A 27,144-nucleotide genomic window follows, 5' to 3' on the forward strand; every position below is an offset into this window, starting at 1 on the left:
GCTTTGTACGGGTGCACACACCTTCTCGTCAGTTCCCAAGGAAACCTAAATGGAAAAGTAAAACATGCCACCTTTGTCAAAGAGTATTTTTAATGCTTCAATAATGAAAGAGGACAAAGGCAGGAGGAGAAGCAGATGGTCCCTGTTCCAAGACGATGCTGTTCTTTTGCGCATATTCTTCCCCTGAGGTTCCACTGGCCTGTGAACACGGAATGCTGGAGTCTGGAAATAACCCACCTCCTATTTCATTTCTTGCTAGAGTTAGCCTCGGGAAAGTTTATGATTGTAAAGGGCTTAATCCATCTCCGCCAATGTTCCCTAGATACTCATTTTAGAAGTAGCCAGTACAGGATTATCCACAGTTATGGGAATCAGGGGTGACATCAAGCAATGAAATGCACATAAAATCTCGAGCCCTCATTATGGTGTACTTGATTGTCACCTCCTCCTACTTCAGACCTGGGCTAAATTTCTGCACTTTTTTCTTGGCTAGAGATGCTAAAGAACAAGTCTTTCTTTTTCACCTGTATTTGAAGTCCTGACATTCTTTGCTATCTTATCAGTACCCACATTTCATTTTTAAATTTGTACCTGGCTCCTTGGAGATATCACCCAAGGAGATAGAGGAGGGAAGAGAGAATCACAATGGCTCCTCCTCCCCACCCACGCCCAGATCTGTCCTTCATTTCCCCTTCAAAGCTGCCCTGGATGGTATAACAAAAATACCATAGACGACGTGGCTTATTAACAGAAACTTATTTCTCATAATTTTGGAGGCTGGGAAGTCCAAGATCAATTGTCTGGTGACAGCCTTTTTCCTGGTTCACAGACGGACATTTAGTCACTGTGTCCTCATGTGGCAGAAGGGGCAAGCTAGCTTCCCAGTTATATATAAGGACACTAATCCCAATCATGAGAACTCTGCCACCCTGACCTAATCACCTCCCAAAGACCCCACCTCTTAATACCATCACCTTGGGGGTTAGGATTTCATCATATGAATTTTGGAGAGACACAGATATGCCATCCATAGCAGACTCAAGAAAAGGAAAAGAGTGCGTCCAAGAATCAAATGTTTCTGATCAGCTTTTGCAAGAACATGGGGCAGCCAAACCACCAGAAATTAGTTCTAGACTCAAGAAAATCAACCAAAATTATGTCAGTTACATTCTTAGTGCTTGCCATAGCTAGCATTTTTTGTTTTAGTAGATTTGATTTATTACAAAAAGCTGGGAAACCTAGTGTAATTGGACATACAGAACATTCATACCTACTTTTTAGGAGTGAGGAGGGGAGGCCATGTGGTATTTTGGAAGAGCCTTGGGTTGGGAGTGAGATGAGCCTGGCACTGTGACCTTCCTTCAGCATATCACTTCATCTTAGGGTCCTCAATTGGGGGGGGGGGCGCTCAATGACCCAGGCCCCTCCAGCTCTGAAATTCTGCGGCCCTGAAGTTCCTACACTAGATGATTGCAGAGGTCTATATGATTGCAGCTTGTCTTTCATGATCATTCAGTGTCCAAATGATAAAATGAATGACAAGTTCTTGGACAGGAAGGTGGTCCCACATTAAAACATTGCAGGGGACAAAGAAGCTCTGCTTCACAATGACAAGGTTTTTAAGGACTTTGGGGGCCTAAAAGGGGGTGAGGTGCACCCCAGGTCCAGATGCCTTACAGGTGACACGTATGTGTTCTTTTGCTATTCCAGCATTTCCGTTGATTTGCCTGGGGTCACATAGCTAGTTAGTGGCAGAGATGAGATTAATGGCAGAAAGGAAGAGGATAACATGTGCTGATCCCCTGGTCTCTCCCAGGTACCGTGCATCCTGCGACTGCCTGAGAGTTACTATCCGCAGTCTACAGATGAACACCTCCCACGTAGCCTACATATTTCACGTGTTTTATTAGTGGCTTTTGTTGAGGGTGACAGTTTCAATACTCTTGGTGCACCCACCCAGCCTCATATCTCAGGCTCGGCGAATGTTTTTATGGATGTCTCTTCCCACTCCCAGCCCCTCGGGGTCTTGTTGGGGATTCGTAGCCCACACCGCACTCCATGAGCTTTGCCCCATTTGATCATTCGTGTGGGCATCTGTGTGACTGAACAATGTGGAGGTAAAACGGATTCTTTTTTTCTACAGATATAAATCGTAGAAACAGCAACAACAACAAATATACTAGGAACCATTCTTTTTAAGTAGAAGTCCAAATCACTTGAAATCTTCACCTTCCCCCAGTTTGACCCTGGCCCAGTATTTTAGCGTAAGTGAATTATATTTTTACAGAGATACCTAAGTACTGGCATTGCATTTTATCCAGCATCATGCCACACTGAAGGGACTCTCCAGTGGGAAGAGGTGGCATTCCTGAGTGCTGAACTGAGTGGTCCTTTTGAGGGGGTTAAAGAAGAATCAAACCCCACCGAGTTGAGAGCTAGGCAGGTGCAAGCGATCCTCTGAGCTTGCTCCTTGTGAACTGGAGATGAGATGTGATTACCAATCAGCAAAACTGAACTCAAAGTTGGCCTATTTTCAGATGCCTCCTGGGTGTTCATTTTAATTCTCTGACAGCAGAGTTTGCATTAAAGTGGGCTCACCTTCACGCAGGAATCTTGCACAGTGCCCTTCACAGACAAGAATAAGAAATTGAGTTGCCTCCAAGAAATATTTTTCTGGCTGAAGAGGCAACTTCTGGACTGATAAATCCAACTCAAGCCCCTCCACTGGAAACCTGACACTTATTCTGGGGCAAACCATCCAGACGAGGCACAAGTGGAAATAGTATAAGACGCACGTGCAAAGAAGCTGAACCAGTTCTCGTGATGCTAGGCCACAAATGGGCAGGCTGCCGCCACTCCTCCCATTCACTAGATAAAGGAAAATAAACATGAGTTGATTGCTCCAGAGACCTCCCAATAGGTGCTAACTGCCCCCTGGAACTGTTCTCTTCTATCTGTAGGTGTTCTGATAGCCAGACCTCCAGATTCCAACCTTCAGTATTGATAATGAATCCAAGAAGGTAGTTGTCCATTTGTCATGCGTTGTCACGTACAGTAACATCTTACCTCTCTCTCTCTCTCTCTCTCTCTCTCCCCCTCTCCCTCTCCCCCTCCCTCCCTCCCTCTCCCTCTCCCCCTCCCCCTCTCCCCCTCCCTCTCCCTCTCCCCCTCTCCCCCCCTCCCCCTCCCTCCCTCCCTCCCCCTCTCCCTCTCCCCCTCCCTCCCTCCCCCTCTCCCTCTCCCTCTCCCCCTCCCCTCCCTCTCCCCCTCCCCCTCCCCCTCTCCCTCTCCCTCTCCCCCTCCCCTCCCCCTTTCCCTCTCCCCCTCCCCTCCCCTCCCCCTCTCCCTCCCTCCCTCCCTCCCTCTCTCTCTCTCTCTCTCTCTCTCTCTCTCTCTCTCTCACTCTCTCATAAAGTTATCCCCAAAATTCTGTTGGACCACTGCAGACTTTTATTTTTAGGTCTGCCCCACCTTCACAAAGATTCGAGGCTGCTTGCAAAAATACATCTGATGTAAAAGGATAAAATGACTAGTTTGAGAAAATTCAGCAAAGGATGGAAAGGAAAGGAAGAGAGTAAGACTAGAGTAAGGTGAGTGCAGATTCCAGTGCTGTGATTGCTGCACAGGGTTACAAATTTGGCTCTGAACTCCCCAGTGCCAAGAAATAAAGAATATCATTCCCCTGATGCACGGATTTCTCAGTTTCTCAGAGGAAGCATGACTTTTCCCAGTGCTGAGATGTGAAAGATTTTTCTCCCTTGATTCCTCATAAAGAGGACACTGGATCAGCCAGGATAAGGTTCTACTGTGAGCAACCAAAACCCCAAAATCACAGCAGCTTAAGTAAGATAGAATTTTATGTCTCTCCCAAGTCTTTTTTTTTTTAACATCTTTATTGGAGTATAATTGCTTTATAATATTGTGGTAGTTTCTGCTTTATAACAAAGTGAATCAGTTATACATATACTTATGTTCCCATATCTCTTCCCTCTTGCATCTCCCTCCCTCCCACCCTCCCTATCCCACCTCTCTAGGTGGTCACAAAGCACTGAGCTGATCTCCCTGTGCTATGCGGTTGCTTCCCACTAGCTATCTATTTTACGTTTGGTAGTGTATATATGTCCATGCCACTCTCTCACTTTGTCACAGCTTACCCTTCCCCCTCCCCATATTCTCAAGTCCATTCTCTAGTAGGTCTGTGTCTTTATTCCCATCTTGCCACTAGGTTCTTCATGACTTTTTTTTTTCCTTAGATTCCATATATATGCGTTAGCATACTGTATTTGTTTTTCTCTTTCTGACTTACTTCACTCTGTATGACAGACTCTAACTCCATCCACCTCACTACAAATAACTCAATTTCGTTCCTTTTTATGGCTGAGTAATATTCCATTGTATATATGTGCCACATCTTCTTTCTCCATTCATCCGATGATTCTCCCAAGTCTTTATAGGCAGCCCGGAGCTAGAATGGCTCTTGATGGGTGTCAGAGGTCAGATCCTTTTATACTATTTCTCCACCTCATGGTCTAAGATGGCTCTTCAAGCTCTGGCCAAAATGTCCCCATTCCTGGCAGCCAGAAGGAGGAAGGAGTGAGGAAGGATACACCTCCACCCTTTAAAGATACATCCCAGAAGTTGCAGAGAATACTTCCCATTCCATCTCATTGGCCAGAACTTCATCCCATGACCACACCTTGTTACAAGGAAGGCTAGAAATAGTCTTTATTCCAGACCCAGGTAAAAGTAGGCCTTCTATCACTAAAGCACAAGGGCAGTATATTAGGTTGCTAGGGCTGCTATAACAAAATACCATAGGCTGGGTGGCTTAAACCACAGAAATTTATTTCCTCACAGTTCCGGAGGCTGGATATCCAAGATCCAGGTGTCTACAGGTTGTTTTCCTCTGAGGCCCCTCTCCTTGCAGATGGCTGCCTTCTTGCTGTGTCCTCCCACAGCCTTTCCTCCATGCGTGCACATGCACAGGACTCTCCATGAGTCCTAATATCCTATTCTTATGAGGACACCAGTCGTATTGGGTTAAGACCCACCCAAATGGCCTCATTTTAACTTAATCACCTCTTTAAGGACCCTATCTCCAGTCACAGCTAAGGTCCTGGGGGTTGGGTCTTCAAAATATGAGTTTGGGGAGACACAATTCAATCCATAACAGGCAGAATAGATACTAGAGAACAAGCAGAAGCTGTTGCCAGCATCCCCGTAACTAGATAAAGAATAAATTCTTTGGAGCCATTTGTTCTGTCTCCCCTTTGAAATTCAAGTCTCCTTCAAATCAAGAGTCCCAGAACTTAGTGCAATGCTTTCTACCTAAAAAGCACTCAGTGAATACTTGCAGGTGGTCATGGTCACCACCCAAGGAATCCCAGCTCGAGCAGAGAAGGGCAGCCAGGGTTGCTGATTCTCCACCACCTGCTCTTCCCACCAGGCTGCACTGACTCCTTCAAGATCAGACAACCAGAATGTGGAAACTTAGAGTCGTCTGTCTTAGGCTCACATTTTCCATGTCAGAGATTACAAGGCCCTAAAGCAGTCATCGGTGCCCTGGTTTTACACAATTCTAGGGATTCTACGGAGACCCCAGTAGATCTCAATCTACCTTAAACTATCACGAGACATTTGAATTTTTTCAGGATCGTTTTGCCTTGTTTTCTTTCTATAGACATGCTGCAGAAGCTTTAGGAGGTTAAGGATGGATTGTTGCAAGGTCAAAGCCAGGATGCCACAACTCCAGGAAAAGCTGGAAAATCAGTGCCAAGCCTCTCCCGGGGCTGAGACAAATGAGCATGCCAACAGCCCCAGCTTAGACAAAGGCAAATCGAGCCCCCAGACTTGGAACAGAATTTTTTTCCTCTAAGTAGCTTGCAAGCTGTTGCCCACTGAACCAGAGTGAGATTGCACTTGGCAAAAAGACAAAGAGAATTTCCCCTAAAATATGCTGACAACCTTGCTCCCCAGGCACCTCTAGAATCCTCCACAGGGTTCTGGGCTCCTGTACTTCTCTGTAGCAAGATTCGTCCCCAAGAGGCCATGAAGTCCCCACGGAGAGCACTGTTTGTACAGCCTGAGACCCAGTCTCTTCTCCTCGTCCATTTCTGCCCTAGCAACAGCAACCTCAAATGCAGCTTTTGGAAGCCGTACAATATAGCTAATTGTTTGCGTTGGACCAGTAGTATGTTTAGAGCTTATGCATCTAAACAGACAATTACTTTCTGCTATTTTCTAGGGGCACTGCCTGCCTGGTGACTTGGGCAGATGGAGAAAGGAGCTAATCCGTAGGTTATAAGCAGAAGGGTTACTGATGAAATGTCACCATCTGTTGGTGTCATTAAAATGGTATGAGTCATAAAGAGTTGCTTTTGTTTTTTCTCTGAAAAAGGTTAGCTTAGAGTTTAGAGAGAAGTTGCTCGATTGCAGATGGCAGTGGGGGACCTGACTGGGGGGAGTGTCAACTCTGGAAGGGGGAGGAGCCTTGATGAACTCATCAGATCAGCTTGATGGGTCTTCAAGAAAGTGCTGGCATCCTCTCTCTGAAAAAAACCACCTACCTTGCATGAGACAGGGTACTTATTAGTCATAATGCAAATTCCCAACTCTCCCATGGTCCTCCCTATTCCTGAGGCATCTACCAGGTGGGGAGGGGAAAGTCATTCATTTGGATTAAACAAGAAAGATCATATCTGGGAGGGAACAGTTAAAATGCACCTGTCTCCTAATCTTCACTGGTCTCATGACACAGAGATTATTCATGTAGTCAACTGACAGCTTGGGAGGCTGGTGAGCCCAACAGGGAGTGATACTCTCTACATCCGCTACATCTTCTGGGAGGAGGTTGAGGTAGCTCAGAAGAGGAACCAGGGACAGCACGCCCAAGCTTCTGTCAGGGACGGGAGCCCTCGGGATAAGTAAAGGAAGCAGTGGATGAACCCTCATGAACTATGTACGAAAGGAGACAGCTTTTGGTTTTGTTGACTTTCTCTGTTGACATCCTGTTTTCACTTTCATTGATTTATTTTTTTTTCCTCACAAACATATTTTTTTTATTTTTTTTATACAGCAGGTTCTTATTAGTTATCTATTTGATACATAGTAGTGTATATATGTCAATCCCAATCTCCCAGTTCATCCCACCACAGCCCCACCCCCACTTTCCTCCCTTGGTGTCCATACATTTGTCCTCTACATCTGTGTCTCTATTTCTGCCCTGCAAACCAGTTCATCTGTACCATTTTTCTAGATTCCACATATATGCGTTAATATACGATATTTGTTTTTCTCTTTCTGACTTGCTTCATTCTGTATGACAGTCTCTAGGTCCATCCACATCTCTACAAATGACCCCATTTCATTCCCTTTTATGGCTGAGTAATATTCCATTGTATATATGTACCACATCTTCTTTATCCATTCGTCTGTCGATGGGCATTTAGGTTGCTTCCATGAGCTGGCTATTGTAAATAGTGCTGCAGTGAACATTGGGGTGCATGTGTCTTTTTGAATTATGGTTTTCTCTGGGTATATGCCCAGTAGTTAGGATTGCTGGGTCATATGGTAATTCAGTTTTTAGTTTTTTAAAGAACCTCCATAATGTTCTCCGTAGTGGCTGTATCAATTTACATTCCCACCAACAGTGCAAGAGGGTTCCCTTGTCTCCACACCCTCTGCAGCATTTGTTGTTTGTAGATTTTCTGATGATGCCCATTCTAACCGGTGTGAGGTTATACCTCATTGTAGTTTTGATTTGCATTTCTCTAATAACTAGTGATGTTGAACACTTTTCATGCGCCTCTTGGCCATCTGTATTCTTCTTTGGTGAAATGTCTATTTAGGTCTTCTGCCCATTTTTTGATTGGGTTGTTTGTTTTTCTAATATTGAGCTGCATGAGCTGTTTATATATTTTGGAGATTAATCCTTTGTCTGTTGATTCATTTGCAAATATTTTCTCCCATTCTGAGGGTTGTCTTTTCGTATTGTTTATAGTTTCCTTTGCTGTGCAAAAAATTGTAAGTTTCATTAGGTCCCATTTGTTTATTTTTGTTTTTATTTCCATTACTCTAGGAGTTGGGTCAAAAAAGATCTTGCTGTGATTTATGTCAAAGAGTGTTCTTCCTCTGTTTTCCTCTGAGAGTTTTATAGTGCCTGGTGTTACATTTAGGTCTTTAATCCATTCTGAGTTTATTTTTGTGTATGGTGTTAGGGAATGTTCTAATTTCATTCTTTTACATGTAGCTGACCAGTTTTCCCAGCACCCCGTATTGAAGAGACTGTCTTTTCTCCATTGTATATCCTTGCCTCCTTTGTCATAGATTAGTTGAACTTTCATTGATTTCTACCCTAATTTTTATTATTTCTTTTCTTCTGCTTACTTTGGATTTAATTTGCTCTTCTTTTTCTAGTTTCCTAAGGTGGAAATGTAGATTACTGATTTTAGATCTTCCTTCTTTTCCAGCATATTGCATAGCAAAGAGATGGGGAGCATAAGAAGTATATTTAATGAGGGTCCAGACAACCCAAATAAACCGCGCTGACTTCCTAATTCTGCCTTATTACCTAATCCTCTTATTTCCCTCATATTTGGTGTTTAAAATTCGTTCACCCACTGCCAAGGACATACACGTAAAGAGAAAGAACCTTTTTCAGCATGGCTTAAGACTAGCTTTTTTTAATTATTATTTTTTTTATTTTAACTTCTGGAGAGAAAGTGGGGGTGATTGTGTAAACCACTACAAATCCTTTTGGCAGTACTAGGGTGTAAACTATAAATAATAAACATAACACTGCAGCAAGTCGGGCCTCACACCCAGCCCTGCCTCTAGTCTTGTCCTTTTCCTCTAAGACAACTTGCCCGAGCCTGGCCCACTTACCACCTCCCTAGGGAGAGAAGTGCTGGGGGGATTCAGCGCTGCCTGAAATAGTACAGGATGCTGGAAGCAAGAGCCATGGGTGGGGGGCAGGGGGGAGGGCAGGAGCTGTATGAAGCCTGTGTGGGTTATTTATATGGTCTCAAAAGGAAGCATCCGTGGAAATGTTCCTATTGATATTTTTAGATCTGACGCTTGGTCCTGCTGCTGCACTTTCATTTTTAAACAAGCAGAGAAGGGAGTGATTGATGCGGTCTGCAGTGCTGTTTCGGAGGCTTGGAGGGCCCGTCTGACAGGCTAATGGTCATCCTGCCAGGCCCTGATCCACCTTCTGTCCCTTCTAGCTCTGGGACCTCAGAAGCTGCTGACCTCAGCGGGCAGCGAATAATACGCTGGCCGCTTGCTGCCAAGTCAGAAACTCTGAAGTTTACCCCCTGGCTCTGCAGCCCTGTGTGCTTGACACCCACAGGTTTAGCGTCCTCTACTTCCATACTCTGTTTCTCTGTGAATGCATATATATGTTTGCATAATAAGCCTTTGGCCGGAAATAAAATGGTTTAGAATTTAATGAGGTGATTAGGCAGGTTAGAAACTCACAACCACACAATAATCCATGAACTTAACTATTCCAGGGCCACTGAAGGGAGTTGAGCATTGTTACTGACTGATTTCTGTGGTTACTTTCATTTGCCCACTCCAAATCTGTGTTCTAAAAAAACGATTTTTGATTATTTTAATTTTAAAAAATTTACTCCCAAGGATTCTGAATCCTGTGGCTTTCTCCTCAAGAAGAGAGGAGAAGAAGGTTGGCATTGGGGTCTTTTGCTCTGCAGATGTGGTTTCTCCTAAGTTCAGAGTCCACTCCAGTTGAACGATCAATTCAGGAAAGAGAGAGGCTGGAGAGCGTTCAGGGAAAGGAAAGAAAGTTCTTAAATTCTCATGGCTGAGCAATGTATTGTTTGTTCCTGGGATTCAGACTATGACAGGTGGGGTTCTCTTACAAACCTAAAAGTTACATGGATGAAGCAGCCGAGATGACCCAAGAAAACTCCTAATGAGATCCGGAACTTCTCTCCTTGCTCTGTGGCCTGCGGATGTTATTGTCTTTTTTGTTCATTTTCTCTCTCTCTCTCTTTCTACAACAGACCACAGAGACGGGTGAAGATGAGGAGGACCAGCCTCTCAGCCTGGCCTGGCCTTCCGATACCCGCAAACAAGTCACATTCCTAATTGTTTTCCCCATAGTGTTTCCTCTCTGGATTACCTTACCTGATGTTCGCAAACCTGTGAGTAAAGCTTTTTTTTTTTTTTTGAAATGAATTCCTTGTAAAAAGCACAGCATATAGCAGTATGCATAGCCTGCTTCTACTTGTCTTAAAAGGAAAAGGGGGTGACGTATACACATGTATATGCATATATATATGTGTGCCTGAAATTTCTCTGGTCAAATACGCAATAATAGTGATTGTTCTGGCTATTGAATCTACGTAATGAACTCCCCCAAAACTTAGTGGTATGAAATGACAACCATTTTATTCTGTTTGTGGGTCCTGTGGATCAGTAAGTCAAATGGACACATTGGGGATGGCTGGTCTCTGCTCCACAATGTCTGGGGCCTCAGCTGGGAAGACTCAAGTGGCTGGGGGCTGGAAGCATCTGGAGATTTCCTGGCTCATGTTTCTGGCACCTGGGCAGAGATGATTCAAAGTCTGGGCCCAGCTGGGATTGTCTACTGGAGAGCCTAACGTGGCCTCTCTATGTGACTAGGGTTTTCTCACAGTATGGTGGCATCAGGACAGTCAGATGTCTTACATAAGAGATCAGGACTCCAAGAGTGAGTGTTCTAGCAACACAAGGAGAAGCTACATTGTCTCTGATGGCCTAGTCTCAGCAGTCACAGAGTCACCTCCACTGAACCCTACTACTCAAAGCAGTCATAAGTCTGTCTTGATTAAAGGGGAAGAGATAAGAAGTCTCCCTAGAATATATCAGTGTCCTATAGCATATGACACCCTTGATGGCAGCAGTTTCAGAGCACTTGTGACCATGTTTTAAAACCACTACAGTGATTGTCTCTGCAAAGGGGAACTGAAGGTCTGAGGCAGAAGGGTGACTCACATTTTGTTGAATATTTGTGTACACGAATTATTCACTTGATTCAAAAAATAATTTACAGAAATGCATTCGTCTGGTGTAAATGCCTATATGTCTGATCTGCTCCCACCAGTATTATTATCATTATCATAATCAATATTATTATCTGCCGCTATTATGTACTGTATGCTGTGAACACAATACCATCTTATAATCAGCAAAGTACAATCTGAATGTAGATCAAATCAAAAGAACATCCTTTCCCAGTAGTGTCAAACTGGGTTCCTGGGCCACTGCCCCAAAGGGTGAAAGAACTAATGAGAGATAAGGAGAAACAGCTCTACTTTTTATTATGGCCCTACACACACGTACTCATTCAACAAAAGTGTGTACCTACTATGCATCATGCTCTATCCTTGGTATACTTCATAAATTCTATTGTAAATCTCAGAAAACATCTAGTATGGGCATATACATATATATATGCCTGCACTATATATATAAAATTGTATATATATATATATATATACACATATAATTGGCATAAGTAGAAAGAAGCTTAGGCAAAAAGAGTTAACTAGCTCAAGCCTGGTCACTTCCTAGGGCATAGAGCTGAGATTCAGACCCAGGCCCGTGTGATCACACAGCTTAGGCTCTTCCTCATATTTCTTGACGCCAGAAGGTAGAAATCTGAAAACATCATTTCTAAAAGCATTTGGAATAGAATACTGTGGTAACATCCAGCATAATTTAGCAGCCCTCTTCAAGAGCCCTGTGATGATCCCACCTTCCTCCCTTGAAAAAGACTGGAGAAAAATCCTGTCTCGTTACCCTGACCTAGAAATAATCCAACCTGATAGAGAGCCTTGTCTTGTCAAGTACAGGCCAGGAATGACCCCTCATTTAAGGACTCCTGACATTAGACGATTCCTAGGAAAGGGTGAATGTAGCAGGTGTGGCTCACTTAAAGTGCTATCTAGGTTTCTTTGTTCAAGATGCTGTTACAGAGCATCTGCTGTATGCAAAGGCCTGGCTTCCTGGAAACCTGCAGCCAAATAGCTGGAATGGGTTCAGTTTCTTCTTGGCTCCCATCACGTTGACAATTCTGAGATGTGTGTGCTCACGTGCGCTCACTCACTTATTCTCTCTGTCTCTCTCTCTTTCTGTCACCATTGCTCTGCTGTTTAGCCCGATGCTTTTGCTTAGCTCAAAGAGGAAAATGAGGGAGACAGACAGGGTTTTCTAAATCCCCACAGCAGGCCTAGAGTGATCATGGCCCAGAGTAGAGGGGCCTGGTTCACTGATAAGACTGACTGATGTTATAAAATAGATAACTAACAAGGACCTGCTGTATAGCACAGGGAACTATACTCAATATCTTGTAATAACCCATAAGGGAAGAGAATCTGAAGAAGAATATATATATAATATATATTGGGTTGGCCAAAAAGTTCGTTCGGTTAGTGAATACATTGTTCAATAAAATTCTTGGTGAAAATGAAAAATGTGTCTTTTATTTTCACTTAAAGCTGAACGAACTTTTTGGCTAACCCAATATATAACTGAATTGCTGTACTGTACACCTGAAACTAACACAATATTATAAATCAACTACACCTCAATTTTAAAATTTTAATAATAATTTTAAAAATAAATTTTTCACAAATGAGTGATTGATGTCAGCACACAACTGCTGAAGCCATCAGGAAGATGTGCAGGAATGGCCTATGACTCAAGGCCCTAGAATCTCAGGGTTGCGTGGGACTCTTAGAGCAAAGGCTGGCAAAGTGCTCGTCCCCTCCGTGATCTGAGCTGATAGGTCAAGGGAACTGTTAGGGAAGATCAGAGTTCTCAACCTGTAACTCCTGGCCAGCAAACAGGATCCCACCATGGCTGTAGTTACCTGGATCGAAACAGAGGCTGATGCTCTTATCCTGAGGGGTGCAAAGCAAGCAAATACAGCTGAACATGATGTTCCCCCTGTAGTACTGCTGACTGGTCATTCGCTGATAGCACCCCGTGGGAGCCAGCCCCTGCAGCGTGCGCTGGGGTAGCCAATGGGGCTTTTGCTCACTGCACCCCCAAGGGCCATCCCTGGATGGACTGGATTTTTTTCTGTTTTTTCCTGAGTATACCATGTGCTGTTCCAAGCAGAAATGAGACTCCTAGGTAAAACACTGGGTGTTTCTAGATTTCCTCAGCAAATATTTATTGAGCACCTATTATATGCCAGGCATCAGGCTTACACCCTAAAAGAGATATAGAGACACATCAGTCACAATTCCCATTCTTAAGGTGCTCTAAACTCAGTAGAGGAAACAAATCATGACCACATAGAACTACAGGGCAAGATTGCACAGCTGTACTAGTAAGAGCAGCTAGACTCGAACCCAAGTCTCCTGACTCTGGAGCATTCTCATGCTACCATTTACTATCATGGCTTTTCCCACACGACTCATGAGCTGTGCAATCATGGGAAAGTCACTTCTCAACTCTGGACCCTGTATTTCCTCCTCTGTGAAATACAGGAGTGGAGGAAGCTCTCTAGATTCCCTGCCAGCGGTGACATTCTGTGATTCAGGAAAGCATAAAGAGATAACTATCAGTACAATATTGCTAATTTAAGGTGACCATATATCCCCGTTTGCCTGAGATAGTCCCAGTTTACTCTCAAAGCATGCTGGTTTGAGTTATATGGTCATTCTTTGCATACATGAAATGCCGAACGAAAGCATGCCGATTGATACAAAGGCCAGTAAGTGGCTTCTTACTCATGCTCAGCTCAGGAGAGTTTCATTAGGTTTGATCTTGTGTCAGTTAGCTTTTGCTGTGTAACACACCACCCCAAAACTTAGTGGCTTAAAACAACAAGCATTATTTTTAGCCCATAATTCTGTGAGTTGGCGATTTAGGTGGGGCTCAGCCTGACAGTTCTGCTACTTAGTTATACAGCTGAGGGCTGGTTGGTGTAGGCATATGTCAGCTGGAACACCTTGTCTCTGTTCCACTGGTCTTGTATCCTTAAGCAGGCTAGCCTGGGCTTATTCACATGACAGCCAATTTCCAAGAGTAGTGAGAATGAAAGCCGCAAAGCCACAAAGATCTAGTTCAGAATCTGCACACTGTCATTTCCACCACATTCTATTAGTCAGTGCAAGGCATAAGGCCAGCCCAGATGCAGAGGCTTGGGAAATAGACCTCACCTCTTCACGGGAGGAATTGCAAAGTGATGCGGTCATTTTTGTAGTCTGCCATGGTCCTCATGTCCTGCCACAAGGGCCTCTTGAAAAATTATCCAGGGAGAGGAGAGACAGAAGAGAAAACTATCAATTAATAGACACTTGCTACTCCTCAGAGCCTGGCAGCTCTGCCTCCTGAGTAGTTTGGTTTTTTCTGGGTTTTTTTTTTCTGAGTAGTTTTTGAATTACCCATGGAGATGAACATCCCAAACCTTGACAATAATTACAATGAAAATACGATTTTTTTTACCCATGGAGATGAACATCCCAAACCTTGACAATAATTACAATGAAAACACGATTTTTTTTTTAGTGTATACATCTAGTTTCAGAGTAAATAGTACTCCCACTTGCTTTTATTTACACTTCATTTATAAGCAAATTATATGACAGTGTTTGTTGAATTATGCGTACTTCCAGCTCAGATAATTAACGGTGGGCTTCACTTTTATAGTTTTCTTAAATTAATGGCTTTGTTTTAGAAGTACAAGAACTGAAATGCAAACCTTAATGAGGAATATGTCTTTGATGAAAATTGAAAATAATAAAGGAAACAAAGACCCCAAAAGTTTTATTTTCTCATGGCCTAGGATGGATGTTCTTACAAAACAAGAATGCATCTCATGAGATATCAAAATATGACCCATCAGAGCTAGGAAGGTACTGCAGAACCCAGCTAGGTTTTTGCAATTTCTGTCATGCATTGGTTCATTCACCAAGTATTTATTGTGTCTACTATGTACCAAGCACGGTTCTAGCAAGGATGGAGTGATTGAGGCCCTGAGATTGAGTGACTTGTCCAAGCAAAACCAGCTAATAAGAAGCAAAGCCAAGACTCTAGGCCATATCTCTGCAATCACTTTCACCTCCCTGAGTTTCAGTTTTCTCATCTCTTAAAAATCAAAATGAGCTTAATATTGTCTAATAACATCTGCCATTACTATCCAAGCACTTGTTCTGTGCCAGGCAGTTTGCTAGACACTTCATGTGCGTGAAATCCTCAGAACTACTAGACATTGTTATTCCTCCCATTTTACAGAGAAAGAAACTGAGATTTAGAGCGATTAAATAATTTCTCTCAGGGCACATAGCTGGTAATTGATGAGCAAGGATTTCAATACTGGTCATAGTAATCCAGAGACCATACTTTTAATCTTTAACAGGATTGCTTTGGAGAACTCTGTTAAATATGTATGCCCCAGAACCTTGCACAGAGGAGATGCTCAGTGAATGTTTGTTGAATTTAAATAAGTTAGGAGATGGCCAATTTGTGCGACCAGCTAATGTCCAGTAATGTTTTTTAAGCCAAGAAAATATCACTCTGATGTACTAAAAACTTCTAATGAGAACATTAGCTGTCAATTATACAAGTAAACCATTACACTGGAACAAAATAGACACATGTGCCGGCCAACACATGGATACAATTTGCTTTTTCCTAATTGGTATGAGGTCCATCCCAGCAGATGTCAGGATGAACCGCCATTACTAACCATAAATTGACATATCAGACCTTGGCTTCAGGAGCTCTTTTCTTCCTTCCAATGAGACTGGTAACTAAATAAGAGTACAGGTATGATAACTGGAATGAGACCACAGAGTCCAAAGAAGGGAAATAGTCCAGAAAAAAATGAAGGAAGGAATGACCTGGGCTGTGAGATTGGAAATGGTAAGGTACTTTGACAGTCGGGGAAACACTTAACCAAACTGTTGATGCATGAAAGGTTGATGCTTCCAAAGCAGGAACAATATGGGAGGCTGGGTGAGGCAGACGGTTGTACAGCTGGAATGCTAGTCTGTATTTCCCTGATGCTCTTTATTTGCTGACATTCAGAGCATAGGCTAGTATTATGATGAGGATGATCATTATGTGTCCAAAGCCGGGTATATTTTGAGCATCATTGGCCCTGTCTTTCTTTAGGAATGAGTATAACCTAGATTCCTCACATCTAGGAATGCGTGCTATATAGTCAGAGAGACCTAGATTTGAATTTCATGTCTAGTTCAAGATCTGGGTACAGAGTAAGTGCCCCTGGTTACCTACCCCTGGTTAATGATGAAGACCTGAAACTTTACAAAGAAAAAATATTTTTAACCTTTTTTTTTTCAATGAGTTCCTAATCCAATACTAGGTACATTTAGATATCCACTAATGACTAATTGGCTTCTTGATTAAGACTCATAAGCATCAAATTTTGAAATACAGAGGTTTTCAATAATATGTTGGTGTAAACTTAGCACCTTTAAATCCTTAGTCCGATGCCTTACTTTCTGCCTTTTGACTGGGAATGGTCTATGGTTCAGGGATGATATTTTTCAGATGAGAAATATGTTCAAATAATTTGATTCTGACTTGGGACGCTGTATCGATGAACAGACATGCAAAGGTACAAAAAAGTTAAATAATAATAAAATAATAGTTACATGCTTAGTAAGTGAGCTAACCTGGAAAGGGGGCGTACCTATGAAATGAGGACTCTCCCAGGATATCCAGTCCATGTGCCATGTCATGAAGTGTGGAGATGGTACTCCGTTCCCTCCCAGGATGCGCAGAATCAAGCTAAGGATTGGCTGCTGCTCAAACCACATGGGTGGTCCCACATCACAAGGGGGGGCCCTTCTCTTCCCTGTGACAGAGCATGGCCTGGGAGATGAAGCCCTCATCACACCTAGGATCCTGAAACAGTGACTTGTGGCCAGAGGAAAAGAACAGGAACTCTAATCAGCGAAATGCCTTGCCTGGGAAAAATTGATTTCTTGGCACTGGCAATTCCAAGGCTCAGGGAATCTGGTCTCCAGAATCCAGCTGAACCCCTCGCTTTAAAGGAATTTGCTTTCAAAGTGAGTGTCTCAAGCTCCACTTTGAAAAATTGATGACTTTTTTCCCATAACCCATTAAATAGTGCTTAGGTCCCCAGAAGGAGTCTGAGTCTTTGGCTGAAATATTTTCCTTCTAAGAAAGGGAAGGAGTAGGGGGAAGCATTTAAGAATAAGGTTGTGGCTACTCACCGTGGTTAATGCTTTCCCCAGTTTAATCAAGCCCACTGGTCTTCCAGACATCCCAGCTAACAAAAGGGCCAAGAAAAACCACAACCATTGAAAGAAAGAAATGGTTATTGTGAAATTTAATAGAACCATGTGAATGATAATGAAAACATATATTAAAAACTTGAAATTAATAGAGAGAACATAAGCCTGTTTGGAGCAATAGACTGTGTTCATCATTAAAGATATTCAAAAGATTACCATATACAGGTTTATCTTTTCCTTTTAATGAAGCTCTCAAAAGCCATGGCAGAAGTGTTCTATGTGACTGCCCAAGGTCACCTCTTCAGACGAGTGAGATAGCTTTCATCCAGGTCAACTCCGGGATTCATTTCTCTGGACAAAATTGGATGGCGTTATCAAAGCAAAAAGTGAGATTGTTTCTCAAAGTGGAAAGCTTTGAAATAAAAAGTGTTTTGCAATAATAAATGAGAGACTCTCTGAGAGCATTCTGTTATCTGAGCATGTTTTAAAGGATCCCAATTTTGCAAAAAGGGCATCAACAGGACACCACTACCATCCAGTGCAAGCGTGGATTTCCCTATAGTGGGATGGATAAGAAACACTGCATTTTGAGTGTCTGATTTTGGCTGATGTTTGAAAGAACTTTAAAAGTGCTCATACTATAAGCCTGAGATTGCACAAAGCCCAGGGCTAGAAGCATAATTGGATATAACATAGTTAGGGGTGGAGAACAGGAGAAAAAGCATTCCCAAGAATGTCTACTGTGCCACCCCCATGGAGAGCAGCACAAGTGAGCATCTGCTGTTGATACTTGTGTGGCTCCAACGTCCTGGAGACTGGCCATCCTCAGGAATCTGTATTAATTGTGGTGATGGCTTCTTCTGTGTGGCTTTTCCTCATAATTCATGGGACCGTAAAATGAGCCAATGTATTTTGGAAACTATTGATCCTTCTTGTGAAATGTAATTAATCCCGTAGGCTTTCTGGCATATGGATTATTAGGATACATGGGTTGAAGCAATAGAAACTGATTCTCATGAAATTGAAGAGAAGGTAGAAAAGGGAGCAGGAGAGGGAGAGAGAATGTGGGGTATTGAGGGATTGAAGGCAAGGCTGAGAAACCAAGCCTTGGAAAGGGCAGGAGCAGAGAGCATCTGAGAAACCAGCAGCAGGAACAGACATTCTCTTCAAAAGGCTTCCATCTCAGAAACTAGATTTGGGATGGTTTGGCTTCCACCAATTTGACATTCTCAAGAGAGAATCTTAATGTCCCAGCTTGACCAACGCTTGGTCATTTATTTTGATTGCTAATTCTACCAGGACTGCAGGCAGTGAGGGAGAAGTAGCTGAATTGGTGGTCTTAGCTTTGAGCTATCAGATCACCTCAGTTAGCACTCACATTCTCTCCCCTTTCTGGTTCTCTTTCAGTCTTCAAGGAAGTTTTTTCCCATCACGTTCTTTGGCTCCATCGCCTGGATCGCAGTATTCTCTTACTTGATGGTCTGGTGGGCACATCAGGTAAGACCTTGAGAGTGACACACATCTGCCTGGCTTTTCTCTTGGTTGCTAAGTGGCTAACCAGTGTGTTTGCTTTCTGAAACTGTCACAACAGTATTGCATCTAACAAGTTACATATTCCAGGACTAAAGGAATTTATTCCACTTAACTTTCCCTCGTCTCCTGGCCTTTCCCTATAGTGTGGACTCAAATCGGCATAGCCCCAGACAGCCATGTGGAGGAAAGGCAAGTCTCACTGCTTCTTGCCCTCTGAAGCCTGAAGCCAGGCCAACCCAGGCCTGGAGGAATGTCAGAGTTTTTCCTGGCTCAGCAGCACTTATACTTTCTCTTGGGCAGCCACTCACCTCACGTTCTCATCCAACTGGCTCTTAGGGAAAGAACTGGACACAAAATGGTCTCTTCCTTGAGCCTCCATTTACAAAAATGATGATGTATTTCCCTTTTACTACTTTTAATTCAGTACCAGTCATAGTGCCCATCACCAGAATAAACTCTCAGGAATTGTTTGTTGCAACACATGAATGGAAAAATGAGATGCAAAGGTCTTACATTCTCAAAGATAGTAATGGTTACCATTATTGATTGAATGTGTACTACATGCCAGATAATTTACATCCCTTTGTCCTTGTACATGGGTATAATTTCTATGAGGGAGATACTATTATTATCCACAGTTTACAGATAAAGAGTTAAGCTTAGAGCTAATAAAAAAAAAAATGCCCAGGATCATTTAGGTAGTAAAATGCAGGACTGAGATTCTAACCCAGCACTCTGCAGCTCCAAAACTCATGCTTTTAATCTCTATTATAAACTACATCAATTCCAACTGCCCACTTGTATTCTTTGTCTAATATACCCTTAAAATTATTATACTTCTTAACAGAAATAAAATATAGCAATTTGAAATAAGGAAATATACACCAAGGACATATGTGGATAGAGTTCTTAACAAATGCTGCTGGAATAATTGGATTTCTATATGCCAAAATAAATGAACTTAGACATTTACCACCTGCGATACTCAAAAATTAACTCAAAATGCACGATAGTTCTAAACGTAAGAGCTAAAAACATCTAGAAGAAAACAGAAAATCCACATAACCATGGGATAGGCAAAGAGTTCTATGATATAACACCAAACCATGATCCATAAAAAAAATAATTGATTAACTAAATGTCATCAAAAGTAAAACTTCTGCTCTTCAAAAAACCTCATTTAAAAAATGAAAAGACAGGGAATTCCCTGCCTGTCCAGTGGTTAGAACTCTGCGCTCTCACTGCCGAGGGCCCAGGTTCAGTCCCTGGTTGGGGAACTGAGATCCCATAAGCCGCGTGGCACAGCCAAAAAAAACCCCAAAAATTGGAAAGACAAACCACAGACTGAGAGAAAATATTTGCAAATCATATCTCTCTGATAAAGCACTTGTATCCAGGATATATAAAAAGCTCTTAAAGCTCAATAATAGAAAGGCAAGCGTCTACAGGCATCTTAAGGTTTAAGAAGGACAAAAGATTTGAGTAGCTATTTCACCAAGAAAGGTATGCAAATGGCTAATAAGCACAAGAAAAGATATTCAACATCATTATTCATTAGAGAATGCAAATTAAAACCACAGTGAGATACCACTTCACACTCACTTGGATGGATATAATCAAAAAGACAGAAAATAACAAGTGTTAGAGAGGGTGTATAGAAATTGGAACCCTGATATATTTCTGGTAAGAATGTAAAACAGTGCAGCCACTTTGTAGACTTGGCAGTTCCACAAAATGTTAAGCATAAAGTTACCATATGATCCAGTGATTCCACTGTCTATATACCCAAGAGAAATGAAAACATCTGCACAATTTATAAACAAATGTTCACAGCAGCATCATTCATAATGGCCAAAAAGTAGAAACAATCCAGGTGTCCATCAACTTGTATGGGTAAATAAAATGTGGTGTATCCACACAATGGAATATTATTCTACAATAAAAATGAATGAAATACTGATACATGCTACAGTGTGAATGAACCTCTAAAATATTATGCTAAGTGAAAACAGCCAGTCACAAGAGAGCACATGTTGTATGGTTCCATTTATATGAAATGTGAATAACAGGCAAATCTATAGAGGCAGAAAGTAGGTAACAGTTACCTAGGGTTGGGGAGGTTGGAGGGCAATGGGAAGTGACTGCTAATGGGTATGGAGTTTCTTCTTGGAATGACAAAAAATTGAACTTAAATTCTGGTGATAGTTGCACAACTCTATAAATATACTAAAAAACCACTGAATCATATACTTTAAATGGGTGACTTTTAGGGTATGTGAATTATATCTCAATAAAGTTGTTTAAAAATAAACATAAGATACCACTTCACAACCATTAGGATGACTACAACCAAAAAGACAGACAATACCGTTTGTTGATGAGGATGTGGAGAAACAGGACTGCATATATTTGTCAAAGCTCACAGAACAGTATGCTTTTTTTAAAGGGTGAATTTGACTGTATGGAAATTACACCTTAATTTTTTCAGAAAGAAGATATGGCATCATTAACAAAATCCACTGGAAATATTGGCTGATAAACCAAGCATTATTCCTACAAGATATTTTATATTATTCCTATCACAGTTATTTTACTGACGTTTGACCTCAGGTTACTCTTCCTTAATATTTCCAAAAATCCTCGGCCCCCTGAAGAAGTTCTGTTTGCCCCAAAGTCATTATTTTCTACATTGGTTGAAAGACGTTTGCTACCGATACCCAGCAGAAATCATTGCAGAAGGTAATCTACTTCTCAGCCTCCAGATTTCCAGGCTAAAAGGAGTGTTTGCCATTTATAGATATATAATGGCCTTTCCTAATAATCATTTTTATTCTTCCATGTACTGATAAAGGAAAAAAAGTTATTTTTTTCACTTATTGGAATATATTGTTTTCTAGATATTTCTCTTTAGTCATCCTAGGAAACATCATCCTACAGGCTTCCATATCTTTCTTTACTTTTTAATGATTATCTGAATTCCACAATCCTGTTTCCTTTTCATTCTCTTGTAGAAAAGTACAAACACAATGCCTGGAACAATAATAATTACTAAAAAAAAAAGCCCAGAAATACAAAGTGCATAAAGTGCATAAATATAAAGTGCATATTCGCCTTACTAGCGAATAATGAATGAGAAGTTTCTCTTTCTTTTCTCCAAAGAAATGCTTTTCTCTTTCAAAATATCCAGACAGCTGATCAAAATAGCAGATTCTGTTCTAAGTCTGTAGCTCTAATTCTATCATTTGTACTTTTAAACTGTAAAAGCTATAAAGATAACAAGCGCACCATTTAGTGCTCAACTATTTTGTTATCCACAGTTTTACCAATAATAAATGCTATTTAATACAATTATTTGGCTACTGTTTGGCCAAAAGTAAATGCCCTTCACATAAAACAGTTTGTGCATACTTTCCTTTAGTTTGGGGAGTTTTTTGTTTTTGATTTTACATCTTGAATCTTCATCTTAGTAAATTTCATGGGTGATGAAAACCTGTGATTAAAATCTATCCCACATCTAGTTAATTAGATGTTAATTCTCGGTTAATGCTGAGAGTCAGATACAACCTCATGTCTCATTTAGCCAATATGACATTTTGCAGATCCTCACTAAACCACAGCAAGGAACTGGATCATGGCATATTGGAGCAGCAATGGATACGAATTCTGAGCGGCCTCGTTATTTATTTCTATTAGAAAACAAAGGAATTCCCCCAAGAGACTACTGAGGTCCTTTCTAGCTGTAAACTCCTTTGATGCTACCCGATTTGATCTGAGTGCTGTCCCATCCATGCACCCATCACCTTGCCTCTGACTTGCCAAAAGCCCACTTCAGTGAAATAGACTCAAAATGAGCTTCTGAAGACTAGTTCTCCTTCAGTGAAGGTGTTTCTAGAGCCACCCAGAGTCATCAGGGTTTTGATGTACAGTGAAAATTCGTCATGATTCATGTGATTTCCCACACTGTAAACTGACCCTGCTAAACCAGCTTCTGTCCTTGCTGCCGGAACCCTGAGGGTTGCATGCTGATATGTTGGAGAGGGAGAGGAGTAGTGTCTGAGTTATCACAGCTGATATTTATTGAACGTTTTCTTTATGCCTGACACTAGTTGCTATTTGCTTTATATGCATCATCACATGTAATCATCCCAACAACTCTGAGGGTAGATATTATTATCCCCATTTTACACATGAGAAAAACTGAGACTCAGGGAAGTTGGCCACTGTGCCCAAGGAGTGGCAGGCTAGGATTTGCACCCAGGGCTTTTTGTACCCCATGCCAGCACTCTTAACCACACTACCATTAACACCTCTCTTCAATTTCTGCATTTTTCTGTCAATAGTGGCATTCAAACTCCAGATACAAATTTTTTTTAAATAGTCACTGCTTTAAACCTCCCTCTAAGATTTTAAATTACTAAGAACGTATTAGATAGTTTGGAACTTATTGAGGGCGACAATCATTTAGTCAGCATCTTCACAGTCTTTGAAAATGTTTCACTCCATGGACTTCCCTGGTGGCACAGTGGTTAAGAATCCTCCTGCCAATGCAGGGGACACGGGATCGAGCACTGTTCCAGGAAGATCCCACATGCCGTGGAGCAACTAAGCCCGTGAGCCACAACTACTGAGCCCGCAAGCTACAACTCCTGAAACCCGTGCTCCTAGAGCCCATGCTCTGCAACAAAGAGAAGCCACCGCAACGAGAAGCCCGCACACTGCAACGAAGGGTAGCCCCCGCTCGCCACAACTAGAGAAAGCCCATGCGCAGCACCAAAGACCCAATGCAGCCATAAATAAATTTGTAAAACGAAAATGTTTCACTCCAAATCTAACAAAAAACGTCATCAGGGAGAATATTGTGCTCAAATAGGGCACTTTTGTACAAAACTCTTGTTTAACACTAGGAGAGCCAGTGAAAATCATGCTAGTAAAATCATCTAAGTATGCAGATTGATTTGTTTATTCAGCAAATAGGTATTGAGAGCCTACTATGTACCAGGCTATGTTCTGCTTATTAGGGAGACCATAGTGATTAAGGCCATGACCCTGCTCACGTAGATGTCACTTTCTAATGGGGAGCAGTGAATCTGTGCACCACGAGGATAGGTAAACTAGTTCAGCTCACCAGGCTCTAGAGCAGGCAAGACCATCAAAATAAATATAGCTCCCTACTATGTTTTTAAGCTAGGGGGAACCAGGCTATTCCTATAAATCAAAACAGAGATTTAGAAATAGGTTTATTCTAGAAATAGACCCAGAGACATAGAAAACAAACTTATGGTTACCAAAGGGGAAATGGGGGGAGGGATAAATTAGGAGTTTGGAATTAACATAAACACACTACTATATATAAAATAGATAACCAACAAAGACCTACTGTATAGCACAGGGAACTATACTCAATATTTTGTAGTAACCTATAAGGGAAAAGAATCTGAAATACATATATATATATAAAACTGTACACTTGAAACTAACTTTGCTGTACACCTGAAACTAACACAGCATTGTAAATCAACTATATTTCAATTTTTAAAAAAAGAAATAAGTTTATTCTATTCCCCCAAAACCTTTATTCTTACATGCTACTTTGGACCTTTACATTTTCTCAAAAAATGCTGGACGTCATCAGGTAGGAAACCAAACTGAAAGAATTGTCGTAAAGGTTTTCAGAACTGCAGTTCACCAACTCCAGAAAATACATAAAGTTTTTAGAAGAAAGACAACAAGAAGACAAACACGTTGCTCAGGAGACTGGAGGAGCATACATTGAAGGCTAGACCAACTGTCCAGAAGAGAAGTCATCAGTCTTAAAAGGCAAAGGCCAAAAGAATATAATAAATGTCCCCCGTCACTTTTCAATGATGACATACATCATTGTCAAACCCATTTACAAAGGGTTTTTCCATAAATTATAATTTAGTCCTCACAACCACCTTATAAGGTAAGTATTGTCGTACCCACTTTATGGATCAGAAAACAAGGATAAAAATATAAGTAACACAGCTGTGTGTTATATATGAAAGTCGTTAAGGGACTCAGTCCTAAGAGTTCTCATCACAAGGAAAAAGAATTTTTTTCTGTTTCTTTAATTGTATATCTATCTGAGATGATGGATGTTCATTAAACTTGTATGATAATCATTTCATGATGTATGTGAGTCAAATCATTATGCTCTATACCTTAAACTTATGCAGTGCTGTATGTCAATTATATCTCAATAAAACTGGAAGGAAAAAAAAAAGAAAGAAAGTGAGGATCAAAGATATTGCCCAATTGGTCCAGTTAGCAATAGGTCAAGTACTTAATAAATGCCAGAGCCAGACCTTAGCCCAAGGTCCTCTGATTCCCTAACTGTTGCTTTCTCCATGGCTGCCTTGCTGATTTACAGTCCTGTATTACAAAACCCAAAAACACCCAAAATCAAGTTTTCTGTGAAAATGGTAGAGTCTAAAAGTGTTTAAGAGTGGGTTATAGACACTAGGAAATGTTAAGGAAAAATGGGGACACTGGGTGTCAATTCTTAATCTTCAATGATAAATCCAGGGGCAAATCTGCTACAGGATTTGGTGCCATTGTCAGGCACTGGCCCCTGTAGCCAATGACCAATTGGCATTCATAACTCTGATCTTCTGCTTCCCCTGCCTGGTCTTAATAAAAACCATATAGAGGCTGCACTCTAGTCTTCTATAGCTCTTTTTTGAGATTATCTGTTTAATCCTCATGTGAACCTTCCTGATCCCTTGGGTCTGAATATCATTAAAATATAAAATCCTTTCTGTCAATGATGGTGCCTTCTTCCTTGTTATCATCTTGATACTCAGCACAGCACAGAGTAAGAACTCATTAAAAGGGAGTTGCATTCAAATGTTAGTGGGTTTGATGGTTTTGTGACTTCAAACACTCATATGTTTGTCCCTGTCGTTGCTTTTAGGTTGGAGAGACAATTGGCATTAGTGAAGAGATTATGGGTCTGACCATCTTGGCTGCTGGGACCTCCATCCCTGATCTGATCACCAGTGTCATAGTGGCCCGGAAGGGGCTCGGGGACATGGCTGTGTCCAGCTCTGTTGGAAGCAACATCTTTGACATCACTGTAGGGTGAGTAGAGCTAGTTATATAAAGGTGCACATCATCTCCACCACTGTCTTTGTCTTCTTAGAAGCTGTAAAGACGTGACCAGGATCTCAGAGCCCAAAACCAACCGATACCAATAGAAAGTAAAGACTGGTAGTACCATTCAATTTCACCAACTCCAATTTTCATTTTCAGAGAACTTCATGAAGAATAAGTTATCCGTAGACAGGCAGAAACACATAACTTGCTTACAGAGTGGGTGTTGTAGGAAATACTTTAAGAGAATTTCACCTATAAAATGGCACTGGCTATATGTCATGAATATTCAACATTTATATGTGACTGAGATGCTCTGGTGGTTTCACTGTATTTTTTTCCATGTTCTAATTCTAATTAAAGTCCCCACCAGCCTCAGATGAGATTTGGATTGGAAAGCAGACTGAAACAAACATAGGCCCAGAAAAAATATCCCATCTCCTTCCTTGGAAAATGCTGGCAGGTTTGGCATTATCATTTCTTTATCTGTGCTGGTGAAGATAGTCTAGGTTTTTTGAAAGTCAGAAGATGAGATCTGTTCTTACAGTTAAGCAAAATGAAGTTCTCAATATGAATAATCTCAAGTGGATCTGATTGGGGAGGGATGCTGTCATCTCTGTCATTTCATTTAATGTGTCCAAGTAAAAGTAGTCTGATAAATAACTTGAAGGACAGCCCCTTGAGAAAGTAAGACATGGGATATTATCCTTATGTTCCCGGAAGAACTGAGCTCTTGCATTTGAGTTTGGAAGACCACTAAAACAGATCTACTTTCTCATTGAACATCTTGAATATTGTTCTCTTTTATCCTTTCCACTACCTAATATATATAATAATTTTTTCATTCAGTATCTACCACATGCACTGTACATACATTTTTATCTATTTAAGCCACACGATGATCCTATGATGTATGTATTTTCATCCCCATTTTTCAGATAAGGAAACCGAAGGGCACAGAATTCACACAACTAGTAATGAGATAGCTGGGATTTGAACAGAGTCTGTGCTCTCAACTCCAGCACTACCTGTGCATAAAACCCTGCTCTGAGCTTCCACTGTCTGAACCACCTTTGAGTTCCAAAGATGCCCTCTCCTACCATTCTTTCTTCCTTTGCTGGCACCTCTCCCTCAGGAGCCCTCCCTGCTTGTCTGTCTGGAAAACTCCAATTTACCCTTCCAGTGTCAACTCAAATCCTGGTTTTTCTGATTCCCTTAAGTCTTGCCTGGGGGCTTGTGCTCCTGTATACTTTCT

At 41.5% G+C, this 27,144-nt stretch overlaps 1 protein-coding gene across 4 annotated transcripts in view; it reads left to right on the forward strand.

Annotated features, from left to right (window-relative positions):
* SLC24A2 (solute carrier family 24 member 2) overlaps positions 1 to 27,144 on the forward strand; it is a 244,445-nt gene that overhangs the window by 208,791 nt on the left and 8,510 nt on the right. For 3 of the 4 annotated variants that reach the window (XM_082401000.1, XM_082401002.1, XM_082401001.1), the window contains 3 exons: positions 10,026 to 10,166; positions 18,651 to 18,740; positions 25,711 to 25,877. In XM_082401000.1, the coding sequence (XP_082257126.1) occupies positions 10,026 to 10,166; positions 18,651 to 18,740; positions 25,711 to 25,877 (398 nt within the window). Of the gene's footprint in view, positions 1 to 10,025; positions 10,167 to 18,650; positions 18,741 to 21,264; positions 25,878 to 27,144 lie in introns of those variants that run through there. The other variant, XM_082401003.1, reaches the window with a different exon arrangement.

This window comes from Balaenoptera borealis (genome assembly GCF_965194805.1).
Source record: "Balaenoptera borealis genome assembly, chromosome: 8".
Taxonomy (NCBI): domain Eukaryota; kingdom Metazoa; phylum Chordata; class Mammalia; order Artiodactyla; family Balaenopteridae; genus Balaenoptera; species Balaenoptera borealis.